The sequence below is a fragment of the Elephas maximus genome, chromosome 4 (assembly GCF_024166365.1).
Source record: "Elephas maximus indicus isolate mEleMax1 chromosome 4, mEleMax1 primary haplotype, whole genome shotgun sequence".
Classification (NCBI taxonomy): Eukaryota; Metazoa; Chordata; class Mammalia; order Proboscidea; family Elephantidae; genus Elephas; species Elephas maximus.
Genome location: NC_064822.1, coordinates 151,648,974 through 151,666,722, shown reverse-complemented (window position 1 = coordinate 151,666,722; position 17,749 = coordinate 151,648,974). Strand labels below are relative to the sequence as shown.

Sequence of the window (17,749 nt, the reverse complement as noted above, 5' to 3'; positions counted from 1 at the left end):
AAGTAGTCCAGTTTATGTTGAGGTATCTATTAAAAAAAATTTTTTTTATTATTATTATATGGCAACCTGAGTATGATTTTTCACTCAAATCAGTGGATCGCAGTGAGTACGTATTTTAATAATTTATTATCTTGAAATATGGATATTTCCTTATTATTTATATTTAGTATAGAAATAAGTTTAGAAAATAGCTATTATGAAATATTTATTACTTTTTAGTTATTTAAGTATATGTTCCATATTTATATTCCATATTCAATCAGAAGATTGGCAGACAGAATGTGCTATTTTATTACTATGAGCCTTTTTCAGTTAATATACTAGAATTGAAAGTAAGAGAGATACTATACAGTAACCTAAAACTAGGCTACAGTTACATGTGAGGTCATTTATGATGAGCAAACAATGGATTAGGTAACAACGAGGAAAATTCTGGAAGTTTGAGTTTGTATGCTGACTAGCAACCACTTTCAACATTTCTGCAAAGCTAGAGAAGGTATCTTCTAATTTAAATTTCTTTAAGAAAGATCTAATGTGTAATATACTGTCAACAGGAGGTCAGTTTTAAAGGATTATTACTGATAACCTGAAAGACTGTGGAAAAGAAACTTTTCCCCCCTTACACACTGATAGTTCTTATATTTGCATTCCTGCAATTTTTTTAGTTCTTGAGTGTATATATATATATATATATATATATATATATATAAACATTGGATTAGCAGCAAGAGAGTTGAAAATGGCAGAAGTTGGGAATGACTGCTATTTCTTTTTTAATTCCACATGCATAAAGGTAAATATTGTACAATTTACAGTACTTCACACGCTTAAGCTTTTAGTAGGATGAAGGGAGAATAGCAGTAATTTGCATTGTTGAATCAAAATGAACTAATTTCGCACAAAATATTTTCTGTATTTAAAATCTAAAGTAAAAGCTTATCATGTGTTTTTCATATACTGAATTTCTCTAAGGAAATCAGGAATAGTGTAAACTTGTGGTTTGTTTGAAACTGCCCTTATCTATGGCAGCTAGATGCCTGTGACTTTTTGACATGTGATACTTTTGCCTAATGATGGCACTTTGAGACATAAAATCCCTAATATTGAAACATGTTAATGTACATCATACTTTTTTTAGTGAATGTGATTCCAACCATATGAATTCAAATTGTTGAATTCAGGTCACTATCAAGCTTAGTTTAAAAAAGTCTAATTGATTCCCTATTTGAAATTCATTAACCTAATAACTGAATTTTTCCTTGTCAAAAGTCTAAAAAACACCAAATATTTAAATATCGTGGGGGAAAAAAAGGGAAAGAAGTAATATAAACACATTAGTCAAGTTGTAAATATTAATTAACGTTTATAAAGTTAAAACCCAAAAGCCCGTTGCTGTTGAGTTGATTCCGACTCATAGCGACTCTATAGGACGAAGTAGAACTGCCCCCTGGAGTTCCCAAGGAATGCCTGGTGGATTCAAACTGCCAACCTTTTGGTTAGCAGCCATAGCACTTAACCACTACGCCAGGGTTTCCATAAAGTTAAATAGAAAAAAAAAAAAATGTTAAAATAATCCAAGGGATTAGGATTAATGAAACCAAATAAACATAGAAACGGTATGATTGGAGCTTCTTCCTCATGGTAGAATGAACCCACTGAAAAAGACTATGTGTCTGGTTTAAAGTGTTTCATCTTTGCTAGGAAACCTGAATGAAGTCAACCTCTTTGACGGTGGAAATTAGATTCACTTCTGTTACCTGTTATTTCAAGACTATACCCTGATGTGATAAATAATAATGGAAGTTATATTCTGTGTGGGCAGAGAGTGCAGTCTGTTTCACACTGGTGCAGTGGTTAAGAGCTACGGCTGAGTAATGTATTAACTTTGTAACTACGGGCAAGTAGAGGAGCCAGAGATTTTGAATACTGATTTATCTGACTTCAAATCTGCCCACAGCCCTGTTGTTTGAGATTCACAGATATAGTTAAAGGGAGGAGGAAGTGAAGATGGGAGTGAAAGGGGGGTAAATGATAAGGGAAAATGGTGGAGCACCTGTCAAAAGACAGAATAATTTAATGGAGTATTTTTATTACATGTTACCCAGCTCTTTTCCCAAGAGACAGTGGCCTGCAGTTTTTTCCAGCTGTGGATCTCTGTGTGTCACTAGCCTCTTGGCTCTATCCTTAGTGAGCCATACAGGGTTATAAAAGTAGTATTGTCTCAGTGACTTGTAGCTTGTACCATATAATCATTTGATTATCTTATCAGTCTTTCACTAAAATTAGATTAATTTGTTAAAATTTAGACTTACACTTTTAGATTTTATAAGGAGCCCTGGTGACACAGTGGTTAAAGCGCTGGACTGCTAACTGAAAAGTCAGTGATTTGAAACACCAGCGGCTCAGCGGGAGAAAGATGTGGCAGCCTGTTTCCATAGAGATTTACAGCCTTGAAAACCCTATGGGGTCGCTAATCCCAATTGACTCAACAGCACTGTCTTTTATTTTTTTTGGGGGGGGTTACTTGTACATTTGCAGTGCATATTTTTCTGAGTATAATTTGATATTCCATATTTTCTTCAGTTAATTAGCAACTCTAAAAAAATTAGCAACTCTAGCATTAAAATATTTTGAGTTTTCTGCACTGATTACTTGTTTTCTTTTAGGGTTCCCAGTGCCGATTCCGACACTGTGAAGAGGCCCTTGGCAGTGACACTGTGTGCTCATTATGGAGAGAGGGAAAATGTTTAGATCCGCTTTGCAGATTTAGACACATGGAAATGCAGGTAGAATTACTCAGCGTCATCATTTTTGTTAAATGTGTTGCCTTTCAGTAATATTCAACTGTATTTTTACAACACAATGATTGTTCCACTACCAATGACAAGTATTTAATCTCTGGCATTTGGCATTTTGCTAAACTTAAATTCTTGGGAGAATGGAAACATGCTTTAGGAACATCCATTGCATCTTTTAAAGAAAGGGCACAGCTAAGAAACACAGGACGCTGGGCACACACATGATCTTAAATCAGTAATTAAAACTGTTATAGCACACTGCATGTACTGTGAACATGGCATCTGATTGTTACGCTTCCCCTACCCCATCTGTCTAGCAAAACTGCAGCATTTCATGCTTCTGGGAAACTCAGCCTCTTGGTTGTGTGAAGATCAGTTGTATATTTTATCACAGCAAACCTCGAAATATCAATGGACTATTTTTGCCACCAAGTAGCAGTGAGTATATTTTCTGAATAACATGGACATAGCGTATTAAAATCTGGTTTTGGAGTAGCAGTATAGAATGGCATTACATAAAATATGCAGGTGAGTAATGTAGTTTTAAAGCTAATAGATTATTTGAGATGATTCTATGAAGAATCATGACATGTTGCTTAGAATGGGTCGTTAAGGAGCTAACAAGATGTTGAAGTGAACACAGAAGACGTTAAATTTTCTCTGACTTTGTGTGTCTAAAATGGATTTTATTCATCTGAAAAGTGCAAAAACTACTGGTTTCACCAGATAAAAGCAGATTGTGTCCCAGCAAAACGCCATGCAACTGGAGGCAAGCTTAGAGGTTAGGGCCTGACTGATGCTCCTATAAATGTGCAGAAACTTATCTGGTAGGTGGGGAGAGCAAAGGTATGCTCTGGACTGCACACTTCTGCTTCTGGCAGAACAAGCTGTATATTGTACTTCTCCCTAAGACTTCAGTTGTGGAAAAAATAAGATTTCTTTGCTGTAAAAGCTAAAATAACATTGCCTTAGAGCATCCATCTCTATGATAGTGCAGTTGAGTGGCCATGACATGATTCAATTCAGGTGAATGGTACTGGGAGCCCTGGTGGTACAGTGGTTAAGCTGTTAACCAAAAGGTCGGTGGTTCAAACCCATAAGTCACTCCGCAGGAGAAAGATGTGGCAGTCTATTTCCATAAAGATAACAGCCTTGGAAACCCTATGGAACAGTTCTACTCTGGAGCAGCCCTATAGGGTGGCTATGAGTCGGAATCAACTGGATGACAATGAATTGAAAGTGGTACTGAGACTGTATGATGTGGTGAACCTTAAGCTAGTCTCTGGGAAGGGGATGCAGAAGACACCATACACTAAAGGAGTGAATGGCAAGAACCTTACTCAAGAGGTTGGGACATCAGGTTTCCATGATGCCGCAGCTACTCCAGTCTCCTGCTGTGGCCGCCATATTTCTCTTCATGTCTTGGTTCTCAAAATGAGCTAAAGGTATATCAGTACTTGAGGATTTTAAAAAATTCACTTCGGATAATTCTCAGCAAGTGGATAACTAAAAATTAAGTCTCCTTGCTCTAGTCTTCTGGAGAACACTCTACCTCATATTATTCATCATGCACTTAAGTCATCATTAAGTCTTCTCTTCCTCACTAGACTGTAAACGTCACGAGGATGGGGATTATAATCTGCCTTACCACTGCTTTGCACAGTGTCTGGAATGCTGTAGGTAAACTAGCAAGCTCTGCTGAATTATACATTGAATTACCACATCATGTATTCGTTTTGGAAATATTTCCATATCTCAGAAGTCATCATCTGATCCTTGGTAGACCTAATGGCCTACAGTATTTCCAGGAGTACTAATCCAACCAAAGTTTACAGTATGTTAATCAAAATTGGTACATAAATCATCTCACATTAGACAAAGATTAAATTATAAATCTGTGCCTTTATTAAAATTCACCCCTTTTTTGTTTCAGTAAGTACATGTGATAAATTGACAAATTCAGAGTGAGTGGAGGTTATTATAATTTTTCTTGGTAGCAAAATATAACTGGCTAAGTATCACTTCATACATACCAAAAAAGAACTGTTGTTGTCGAGTCGATTCTGACTCAGGACCATATTCGGATTTCCCTAATTGTCCAATTGTGGTCATTAGAGCAGTGCTGCTCAAATCTGATATGCAATGGAATCACCTTGAGATCTCCTTACATTGCAGAGTCTGATTCAATATGTCTGCCTTGGGTCCTGAGGTTCTTCATTTCTAATAAATAAGCCGTCAAATTTCTGATACCACATGGCCTTATAATTTGTTAGTTTTTTTTGGGGGGGGGGGTTTCATTTTCAATCTAGGATCCAGTCAAGCATCATCTGTTGTAATTAGTTATTAAAAAAAAAATTATGTTTCTGTTTCTTTAATCTACATTTCCCAGGTTTTTTTTTTTTTTTTCTTCCATATCACCAGCATTTTTAGAGAATTCAGGTGAGTTGCTTTGCAGAATATCCCTTACATGGGTTTGTTTGCTTGTTTCCTTCTAACTAGATTTATATTATCCATTTTTGACAAGAATACTGCAAAGATGATTAATCAGCATATTTTAAAACCTACACAAGTGTCTCTAATGCCTTAAAAGAGGCATTCCTTATAGGTGTTTTTAATGAATTAATAAAAATACAGTAGAACCTCTGCTCTGTGGATTTTACAAAAATTAACACCTTTTTTGTTCTTCCAAGCACAAAGGGAAAGATAGTGCCTGACACCCAGAAAGTTTGAAAACTGAAAACTATTTGGTTATAAATAATGGAATAATAATAAAAAAAAATAATGGAATAGTTCATGCAAAAGATTCTTACAACACACACATTTTGCACTTGCATTTGTGTCATAGTTCTGGAAGGGACTTATAGCAGGAAATGTTGAATTATGACAATTGTCAAAAATTATTGAAACACAAAGAATGTATATAGTGTTTATTCTAGCAGTTCATCTGCATGCATACAGGGTGACTTTTCTGTTCAAAGAGGAAAATAGAAGGCTAGATGCAGGTTGTAGCAGCCCTGGTGGTGCAGTGGTTCTGAAAATTGTCTTATCAATCCCTGATAAAAAATTCTTAGCACTATCTTTTTTTTCTCCATGCAACAAAAATATTCCCTATGAGCCCTTTGAGTTGACTATGAAGCCGTGGTGGCACAGTGGTTAAGAGCTCAGCTGCCAACCAAAAGGTTGGCCCTTAGAATCCACCAGCTGTTTCTTGGAAACCCTATGGGGCAGTTCTACTCTGTTCTAAAGGGTTTCTGTGAGTCAGGATCGACTCGATGGTATTGGGTACTGGTTATAGTGTTGCTATAGGTTGGAATCAACTTGATGGCAATGGTTGTAAGTAAACACAGTTAAACCTGAGCGTACCTTGTTTACTGTAAGCTCTTGTGTACCTTGCTTATTGGTTAATCCTCCGCTGATTGTAAGGATCATGCAGGAATGGGTAATGTTTCTTACACATAAGGTCACTTCATGGCAACTAACAACAAGAACACTGACTGTGGGTCAGACTGGGTTTAAGTGTTATCTCACCATATACTTGCCACTGTGACTTTGAGCAATTTAATATTTCTCTGCCAGTTTCTTCTAGGGGTGTGTGTGTGTATACACTCACAGTATGTAGTACTGTATATATATACGTATATACATTATATATGTATATATACACATACGCATACACATACACAGTATGTAGTACTTCATACAGCGTATATTGGGTTGTTTTGGAGATTTAATGAATTAATACCTAAAAGTTTAAAACAGTACCTGGCAAAGAATAAGCACTTGGTATTTGTGTTCATCAGAAGCACCATAAAAGGGATGAAAAGGCAAGCTACAAAAGGGAGAGGATATATGAAGTACATATAGTTATATGTCCCCAACGAAGGACTCAGTCTCGAAATTTGAATACAAATTAGCAAGAATGGACAGACAAACCTGATGGAACAGGTTTCTCTACATCAGCACTACTGACATTTTTAATTGGATATTTCTCCTAAGCATCGTAGGATGTTTAGCTGTATCTTTGGCCTTGGCCTCTACCTACTAGATGCCAGTAGCATCCCCCCAGTTGTGAGAACCCAAAATACCTCCAGGCATATAAAAATGGACAGAAAGGATAAACAGGCATTTTGGAAAGAGGAAATCCAGATGTTGCCAAAAAATGAAAAGATGGTCAATCTTATTAGTAATCAGGGAAATACAAATGTGATGTGTTATGACAACATTTGTGCCGATTGTTGAATTAGTACCAACTGTACCAATTCTACCAATTGCTGAATATGAGGACATTAGGAATCATTATGCACTGTAGGTGTAGGGGAAACCCTGGTGGCGTAGTGGTTAAGTGCTATGGCTGCTAACCAAAGGGTCGGCAGTTCAAATCCGCCAGGCACTCCTTGGAAACTCTATGGGGCAGTTTTACCCTGTCCTATAGGGTCACTATGAGTCGGAATCGGCTCGATGGCACTGGGTTTTGGTTTTGGTAGGTGTAGTGTCTCTATGAATCAGAATTGACTCAATGGCAACAAATTTGTTTTTTGTTTTTTTGAGTAGGTGGATATGTAGCTTGGTACAGCCATTTTGGAAAACAATCTCGTGTTATCTAGTCAAGTCAAAGCTATGCAGGCCGTACAACCAAACATTTTCACTTCTGAGGCATACATCCTAGAGAAATTCATTCCACTGTGCACCTGGATTCATGTACAAGAATTTTCATAGCTGCATTGTTTGTAATGGTCAAAGACTAGAAACATCCCAAATGTTTAACAGTGGCATATATAAATTACATGTGGGGTATATGAATTAAAGTAGAAACAGGAGTTTAAAGAGAAGTTTAAGGAGAATCATGTATTCATTCAATGGATATAGTTACGAAAAGTAATGAATAAGAGTATTATGCAAGCAAGAATGTATCTTACAGACATAATGTTGAAAGAAAGAAGACACAAAATAATAACATACTGTTGGATTACACTTATAAAATATTTAAAAATAAGCAAAATTAAACTTTATATTTTGGGCATGAATACACAATAGAAAAACCAGGAAGTGATTACCATAAGAGTCAAGATAGAGGTTACCTATTGTGGGTATGGAAAGGAAAGTGATATAATCTTGAGAGGACATAGAGATTGCTGTTTCTTGACCTGGTTATTGGTGTTGTCATGTTCGTTACATATTTTATGTTTGTGCACTATTCTGTGTATGCGTTGTATTTCACAGTTTAAAAAAGTTAACAAATGCTTGAACAAATTTTTTGTTAACATTTAAAAAATTATCTTTTCCTCTTCTTAAACTCCTGTTTTCATTTTAATTCCTTCACAGATTTTATCCTAACGTTTTTGTGCTTGAAAAAGTTTTATTGATCACTTACCAAGCTTAAATGCAATAAAAAGAAGTATGTTAAATTTAAATTTTGTTTTATTTCTATGACCATAAGCCTCCAAGTGTTAACACATTTCTTTAGGTTTCAGTTATTATTACAACTATTGGCATAAAATTTGTTGAAACAATATAATTGTGTTACAAACTTTGATAATTGTTGCACATTAAAGTACAACTTTATTGTGAAAGTATATCTTTGCGATGAGTAATCAAAATTCTCATCCGTTTATGAAACAGAAAGGTATAGATTTGATAAAACTATTATCTTGAACTAGCATATTCTAATTCTTGCTAAGATAATTAGGAGATATTAAACATTATAAAACCTGAAACAGGATGGTTGGCTATGATTAGAATTTGTAATACTACTTGCCACCACTTGTCTGTCAATTTTTCGTATGGAGGTGGCTTGTGTGTTGCTGTGATAGTGAAGGCTGTGCCACCGGTATTTCAAATATCAGCAGGGCCGTACATGGTGGATGAGTTTCAGCAGAACTTCCAGACTAAGACTGACTAGGAAGAAGGACCTGTCTATCTACTTCTGAAAAAAATCGGCCAGTGAAAAACTTAAGGATAGCAGTGGAACATTGATAGTGTGCCAGAAGACGAGCCCCTCAGGTTGGAAGGCACTCAAAATACAACTAGATAAGAGCCAACTCCTCAAAGTAGAGTTGATCTTAATGGCGTGGATGGAGTAAAACTTTCTGGACCTTCATTTGCTAATAATGATAACATCTACAAACATTATTAGTAATCAGAACATGGAATGTACAAGTTTGAATCTAAGCAAATGGAAGTTGTCAGAAATCACTGTTCCTCTTCAATTTATCATTCCTGGCATAATAGACCATATAATTAACTGTCCAATTCAGAATGGCCAATACCAGTTCACTTCAGCTCACTAATGCCCAGGAGATCTCGATCCTTAAGTGTTCCATTTCATTTTTGAATTTTCCTTGGCAATCTTTTCCAGCATCACAGCAACACACAAGCCACCACAGTAGGACAAACTAACAGACTGGTGGTGAAAATTATAAAAACAAAAACATAACTATTTAAAGTCTCTGGAAATTGTCCTAAGGATATACAACAAATGCCAAAACATTTATTCAAGAAATCTGCTAAGTTTTTGTAAGAACAACAGGAGCCTGTGACATTTGAGCCACAACCCGTTTCCCACCAACTCAGTGTGACAGAGGCTCCACCTGGGGCAGATGCAGCCAAGAACACAGACTCCCTCTTCCCCCAAATCTCAGTGAATGGTTGTGGTATCTCCTTGGGAGGAGCAGGCTGCCAGCATTTCTCAACCTCCCTTACTCTGTGTTGCAAGAGTGGCTGACAAGTCTGGGGCTTTCTTCTTTTACCCAGCCTCACGCAGAGGACAGAAGCTCTATGCCATGTATGGCAGACTGAGAATACTGGGACCCTGATTGCCCTTACCCCAGTTTGTACATAGAATGGAGATTCCATGCCAAAAAGACCAGAGGATACCACCCTTGCCCATTGTTTTACCTGTAAAGCAGGGGTGTGACTCTGAGAAAAGTGGGCAAATGCCCCTTTGCGCTGTTATGAAGCAGTAGCCCTGAGGTTCTGTCCAGGGTGAGAGGCAGGCCATAAGAACAGACAGCTCTGAAACTCTTCCCCAGGGAACTGGCTTTATTTGGAACTGAGTGTGCAAAAATTTAAGTTTATGAGCACTCTGGGAAACAATGGAGATTATAATAGTAAGCAATCCGCCAGCAATTAATGGAGCAATGGTTAAGTGCTGGGCAGCTCTGAGGGAGAAAGACCTGTCGATCTGCTCCCTTAAAAAGTACAGCCTAGAAAACTCTATGGGGCAGTTGTACCGTGAGTTGAAAATCTACTCCACAACAACAATGTCTTATTTAAGTTGTCTTTGTTAGTTTGTTGTAATGTGAATTAGTAATCTTATCTCTCAGAATACAGTACTGCTTCTCAGAATACAGTAATACTTGTGATAATTTTGCATTTATATCAAAAATATGCTATACAAAATCATGCTAATAATTGTTGTCTAAATTTTAAAGTCTATAAGTCTAATTGTTGCCTAAAAAATGAGGAAGACCTTCAACAAGGTGGATTGACACAGTGGCTGCAACAGTGGGCTCAAGCACAGCAACAATTGTGAGGATGGCGCAGGACCGGGCGGTGTTTTGCGCTGTTGTACATAGGGTCACTGTCAGTCAGATCCGACTCATTGGCACTTAACGACAACAACAACAACAAAGTTTGTAGCATCACTATCAGTCAGAATCGACTTGAGAGCAACAGGTTTGGTTTTAGGTTTTTTTAAAGTCTGTTAATTAGTATGGAAGCCCTGGTGGCATAGTGGTTAAGTGCTACGGCTGCTAACCAAAGGTACGACATGTTCGAATCCACCAGGTGCTCCTTGGAAACTCTATGGGGCAATTCTACTCTGTCCTATAGGGTCGCTATGAGTTGAAATCGACTTGACGGCACTGGGTTTGTATTTTTTTTGTTTATTAATTAGCATATTTTCCATGCCTTACAGGCAAAATCTGGTTTCTTTTTATAAGTTGGTTTAATAATCTTTCCAGAAGTAAGAAGGGAGACTTTTTAACAAAATGCAGCTTATTAGGATAATAGTTGCACCTTGAGCATCCTCATCATAGTATGTATCTTGAAAAAACTGAAATACTGCATTTTCTTGGCAGATATCACACTACAGAAAGAAACTCAAGAAGGAATTTCACCCCCAACCCAGAGTCAGGAACCTCTGAAACCTCAGGAAAGTATATCACGACCCATTCACCATCCTTTAGTTTTAAAAACTAATTTTGAGGAAGAAGAGGATGAAGAAGAAGAAGAAGAAAATGGTTAGTAAATCTTTTCTCAGATGTACGATGCACATTCAAAAACTTCACAATACTTTCTACAATAATTGCTTAACTATCAGAGGTTTATAATATACTATATAAAGGAGATTTTGGTAAGAAAGTAGCTGTAACTTTTTGTCTATTAAATTCATTGTGTTTCAATTTATTCTCTGTCTACGTGTGCTTGTGGTCACCTGGGTTGGAAGGTTTTTGTTATATGATGGCTAGGAAGTAGTTATCTTGTAGGTAAATATGTGCATGTGCCTGTAGGGATACTAATAACATTTTTTTTTTATATTTAACTTAACTGTTTCTAAAACACATTGATATATATATGTATATGTATGTATATCTGTCAATTTAATGATCTATCATCTATCTGTTCCACATTTAATCCTTGCACTTATAGAAAACTACAGATTACTTTACAGTTTATAAAGCACTGTCATCTGCATTATTCCATGTAACCCTCACAAGATTATAAACAGGGCTAGAACCCAGGTCTTTCATATCCTAGTCCATCCTTTCCCTTCTACGTCATCATAGCACAGTGGTGCCGGTAAGTGTGAATGTATAAGATAAAGATGCAGAAACAGATTCTCACGCTGTCTTTGCCCTGGAGTGTATCCTTCTGTGGGCAACAGGCCACCATAGTTTCTGGGCTTAGGAATACACAGAATGGTTTTTTACTCTTTTTGTGCAGCATCTCCCTGTTTCCCACGCCTACATCCTCAGCCAAGTAAACACAGATCTCAGTATGTTTATAAGAGTATATACTTTCAGTTCTCATGTCAAGAGACATCATGTATCACATTGTATCATGCAGTCATTTCTTTTCTTTTAACTTAAGCCTTTCTAAAACTTACATTGTAGCAGTTAGAAACATTTACCAATGTGTAAAATTCTTGATTTTAAAAATAGAATAACCAGTAATTCATCCATGAGAACACTGTTCGGGATTTTTCTTTCTGGTTTATAAATTTTCAGATTATTTGGCTATGGGACACTTTAATTTAAAACAAATATATCCTGTAGATGCTTCTAGTTTATGGACAAAGACACCTGAAGAAATTGAAGAAAAAAGAGCAATAAAGGAGATGTGTTATAAATCTGGTAAGAAATCAAAAGTTTGTGAGTTTTCTGATACTTGGTGTGACAAATATACTAACCATTATTTTTCCTGTGGGGAGATTAGGTGAATACTACAGATTTCATACTCCTCCAGATACTTCATCATCAAAGAGCATAGCTCCTACAGTGGAAAAAGAGTTAGAAAAGCCTTTGGAAAATGGCAATGACTTACAAGAAGGTAAGAATTTCAAAGGCAGCATTTCAAGGTGATATATAATTGATACTTGGTGATAGACTGAATTATTTAGTAAGATGTACATGAAGAGAAAACTCAAGGCTTGCATTTTTTCTTCAGTTCTTTCAACTTGAAAAGTGCTGATTATGTTCTTCCCTTTTGGCTTTCTAGCCTTAACTTGCAATATTGAAGGTTTCTATGGGCAAAATATTGAATGACACACGAAACATCAAAAGAAGATGGAAGGAATACACAGAATCACCGTACCAAAAAGAATTGGTCAATGTTCAACCATTTTAGGAGGTAACATACAATCAAGAACCAGCGGTATTGAAGGAAGAAGTCTGAACTGCACTGAAGGCATTTGTGAAAAACAAGCCTCCAGGAATTGACAGAATATCAATTGAGATGTTTCAGCAAATGGATGCAGTGCTGGAAAGGCTCACTCATTTATGCCAAGAAATTTGGAAGACAGCTACCTGGCCAACTGACTGGAAGAGATCCATATTTGTGCCCATTCCAAACAAAGGTGATCCAACAGAATGCAGAAATTATCAAACAATATCATTAATATCACACATAAGTAAAATTTTCCTGAAGATAATTTAAAAAATGATCGGATCAGTACATTGACAGGGAACTGCCAGAAATTCAAGCCGGATTCAGAAGAGGATGTGGAACGAGGGACATCATTGCTGATGTCAGATGGATCTTGACTGAAAGCAGAGAATACCAGAAAGATGTTTATTTGTGTTTTATTGACTATACAAAAGCATTCGACTGTGTGGATCATAAAAAAAAAATTATGGGAAGCATTGCAAAGAATGGGAATTCCAGAACACTTAGTTGTGCTCATTAGGAACTTGTACATAGACCAACAGGCAGCCATTTGAACAGAAGAAGGGATACTACCTGGTTTAAAATAAGGAAAGGATTGTTTCAAGTTGTATCCTTTCACCATACTTAGTCTGTTTGCTGAGGAAATAATCTGAGAAACTGAACTATATGAAGAAGAACGGGGCATCAGGATTGGAGGAAGACTCATTAACAACCTGCTTTATGCAGATGACGCTACTTTTCTTGCTGAAAGCAAAGAGGACTTGAAGCACTTATTGATGAAGATCAAAGACTACAGCCTTCAGTCTGCATTAGGCCTCAATATAAAGAAAACAAAAATCCTTACAACTGGATCAGTAAGCAACATCATGATAAATGGAGGAAAGGTTGAAGTTGTCAAGAATTTCATTTTACTTGGATCCACAGTCAACACCCATGGAAGGAGCAGTCAAGAAATCAAATGACACATTTCACTGGGCAAATCTGCTGCAAAAGACCTCTTTAAAGTGTTAAAAAGCAAAGATGTCGCTTGGAGGACTAAGTTCATCTGACCCAAACCATGGTATTTTCAATCACCTCATATTCATATGAAAGTTGGATGATGAATAAGAAAGACTGAAGAAGAACTTACGCCTTTCAGTTATGGTGTTGGTGAAGAATATTGAATGTACCATGGTCTACCAGAAGAACAAACAAATCTGTCTTGGAAGAAGTACAGCCAGAATGCTCCTTAGAAGTGAGGATGGCGAGACTTCATCTCCGGTACTTTGGACGTTGTCATGGATTGAATTGTGTCCCCAAAAAATATGTGTATCGGTTTGGCTGGGCCACGATTCCCAGTATTGTGTGGTTGTCTTCCATTTTGTGACTGGTATAATTTCCCTATGTGTTGTAAATCCTAATCTCTGCCTGTGGTTAAGGAGGTAAGATTAGATTATGTTAAAGAGAATTAGGGTGGGATGTAATACCCTTGCTCAGGTCACATCCCTGGGGTGTGGCCTGCACCACCTTTTTTATCTTAAAAGAGATAAAAGGAAAGGGAAGTGAGCAGAGAGCTATAGGGACCTCACACCACCAAGAAAGCAGCATAGGGAGCACAGGAGCATAGGGTATCCTTTGAATCCAGGGCTCCTATGCGGAGAAGCTCCTAGTCCAAGGGAATATTGATGACAAGGACCTTCCTCCAGAGCTGACAGAGAAAGACTTCCCCTGGAGCTGGCACCCTGAATTCGGACTTCTAGCCTCCTTGACTGTGAGAAAATAAATTTGTTTGTTAAAGCCATCCTCTGTTAGAGCAGCATTAGATGACCGAGATAGATGTGTTGTCAGGAGGGACCAGTCTGTGGAGAAGGACATTATGCCTGGTAAAAAAGAGGGTCAAGGAATAAAGAGGAAGACCCTCAAGGAAATGGATTGTTACAGTGGCTGCAACAATGAGCTAAAAGATAGCAATGATGATGAGGATGGCACAGGGCCTGGCAGTATTTTGTTTTGTTGTACATTGGGTTGCTATGAGTGAAAACCAATTCGATGGCACCTAACAACACGCAAAGAGAGTTAAAAGATAAATAATACATCAGAACTGAGAGCGAGAAGGAAGTGCTTTTATGGAATGACCTACATTTAATGTGAAAAGCTGCTTTAATGTAATTATGTTTTCCCAGAAGAGCCACTGAATGAATAAACTTCATAAGCACCTGGTAACAGTACATACCACATGCAGTCATTCTGTAAATCATTTGCTTTTGCATTTTGTTTGTCTGTGCAAATAAATTGCCTTGTGAAATAGGTCTTGGCTTTTCTTTCTGAATAGAGAAGATAACTTGGCCCCAGAAGGACAAAAGATAAATCAAGGAATGAGGTTAGTAGCATAATAAGCATATATTTGTTCATTGAATGAGTTTCCAAGGCATGGAAGTGATGCTGGTGGACAATTTGAAGGGTCTGCCCTTCATGGAACTTACTCTCTGGTGAATCAGATTTTGCTGTGGGGAAACACTTTGCCCTTTAAAGAATGACAACAAGGAATGATAAGTTCATCGCTAGGATGAACTTAAAAACAGGTTTTGCAACAGTAGGAATTAGTTGAATCTCCCCCTTTGATCAAAAAAATAAAGATCTGAATGAGTACAGGAAAAATAAAGATCTGAATGAGTACAGGAAGGAATATGTAAACTGCAATACTTGTGAGGCAACACATGGCGCTAGGTGGCAGCAACACACTGTCAGATGGTAGGATAGTCTGAAAGCCCTACCTGATAGGTGGGAACTACCCAGGGAAGAAGAGATTACAGATCCTTGTTGTCGTTGTGTGCCCTTGAGTCAATTTCAACATATTAAGACCCTAAATGACAAAGTAGAACTGCCCCATAGGGTTTCCAGGCTACAATCTTTACAGGAGCGGATTGCCAGGTTTTTTCTGCTATAGAGCTGCTGGTGGGTTCAAACAGCTGATCTTTTACTTAGCAGCTGAATGCTTAAAAATTCCACCACCAGGGCTTCTTGTAGATCCACACTACGCAGATAAGGAAAACACACACACACCAAAAAACAAGTTAGCAACATGTATTACAAATGGCAGATTGTAAAGGCAATGCTACATATGTTTATATTAAGCTTTTAACGCTTTTTATTTTGAAACCTCTTAATTCCTATATAAACTTCACTCGCATTTCCCCCAAATCTTAACATTTTACCACATTTGATTTTTAACTCTTTCTATATATATACATATACACTGTCTTAGATCTAGTGCTGTTATAACAGAAATACTACAAATAGGTGGTTTTAAAGAATAGAAATCTATTTTCTCACAGTTCTGGAGGCTAAAATTCCCAGTCAGGTTGATTCTTTCCTTGTCAGTAGCCCCAGGTGTTCCTTGGTTGTCTGTACTGCTCCTTTTATAACCCAGAAGTGATTAGGTTTAGGATCCACTCAGTTGATTGATTGTGTTATATTAGACTGCATTATGGAAGGTGATTATATTACATCCACAGGTATAGGAGCCAGGACTTCAGTACATATTTTGGGAGAATAAATTCAATCCATAATGTTGACATTATTATTATTGTCTTCTCAACTGTTTCAGAGTAAGGTTGCAGACAGATGCCTCTTTACTGGTACAGAACAATGTTATATACATCAAGATCAAGATATTAACACTGATAAAAAAACATCAAGATCAAGACACTGATACAGTATATTATTTACGGACTTTTTAAAAGAAAGTTTTACCATTTGTCCCATTGATATCCTTTATAGCAAAATGAGTTTTACTTTTTTCCTGTTCTACAATCCAATTAAGAATTAAATATTTCTTTAGGTTGTAATGCCTCTTTTATTTATACCTTTAACAGTTTAAAGAAAATTATGTAAGGATTATAAGGAAAAAAAAGAGAATAATTTAATTATCACAGTATCATTAACAATTTATGAGCAATAGGAGACTCTAACAAAAAAAGCCAAACCCGTTGTCTTTGAGTCAATTCCAACTCATAGTGACCCTATAGGACAGAGGAGAACTGCCCCATAGGGTTTCCAAGGAACAGTTGGTGGATATGAACTGTTGACCTTTTGGTTAGCAGCCATAGCTCTTAAGCACTGTACCACCAGGGTTTCCACAGGGTTTCCAGTGGAATCTTACACTGTTTACTTAAATTGATCAGGGTAAATGAATAAAAACAAAGAAATGTTACAAAATCCATTGCATGAAAAAGACATCAAACATGCTATAAACATGTTATGCACACATAGTAGTGTTAGATCTCTCAAATTCTTTTAATGGGCATTTGAAAAAGTATCTAAACAGAAAAAGAAACTTGCCACTTTGCTGACTTAATTATAAAATTTGCTTAAAATTCATGTGCATTGAAACTTACTGTTCATTAGATCATTGTGCAAATAATACTTGCATTAACTTTTAGACTTTTTACTTTAATTGCGTATTCTATCTTAAACTGGTTATCTGAATACCTGATAGTTCCTCAGCTGACTTAATTTTTTCATATCCAGGGGATGGTCTTACGGTTCCAACAAAATTTAGCCTAATTGAACGGCAAGGTGAGATAAAAGCATCGTTGGATGGGAAACCAAGGACTGACATTGCTCCTTTTGAAAATGGAGGTAGTTTAAAGTCTTACCTGTTGACTATGACTATATTACCTTACAGATGAAAAATGAACCTGAATTTTGTCTCTCATAATTAATTTTGTTTAATGTTTTCCTTTTTTTGTCGTGTTTATGTTAAATGTAGAGACTCTATATATGTGTTACCAAGTCAGACACTTTCTGAGGTCAGTGTCTCACCAAATGCTTTGGGACTTTGCACTCAGTGTGCAAGACATTCCATTCTTTCATATATTTTATGAGAAATCTTCCAGGGTGTGTGTAGACACAAATCCGGGCTATAATAAATACAGGTATCAAGTAAATGCTATCATATACCATCACAAAGCTGTAAACAGATGAGGCACTTAATAATTCCTTGTTTATTTGAATATGCCTACATGCTGTTGTTGTTAGGTGCCGTCGAGTCGATTCCAACTCATAGCAACCCTATGCACAACAGA

The 17,749-nt window shown here is 36.9% G+C and overlaps 1 protein-coding gene across 1 annotated transcript in view; it reads left to right on the top strand.

Moving 5' to 3' along the window:
• The first annotated feature begins 2,619 nt into the window (after positions 1-2,619).
• Positions 2,620-17,749, top strand: part of C4H12orf50 (chromosome 4 C12orf50 homolog) — a 41,339-nt gene continuing 26,209 nt past the window's right edge. The window contains exons 1-6 of the mRNA XM_049881588.1: positions 2,620-2,786; positions 3,116-3,236; positions 10,877-11,038; positions 12,074-12,151; positions 12,234-12,347; positions 17,193-17,303. Of these exons, the coding sequence (XP_049737545.1) occupies positions 2,775-2,786; positions 3,116-3,236; positions 10,877-11,038; positions 12,074-12,151; positions 12,234-12,347; positions 17,193-17,303 (598 nt within the window). The 5' untranslated portion in view covers positions 2,620-2,774. The remainder of the gene's footprint in view (positions 2,787-3,115; positions 3,237-10,876; positions 11,039-12,073; positions 12,152-12,233; positions 12,348-17,192; positions 17,304-17,749) is intronic.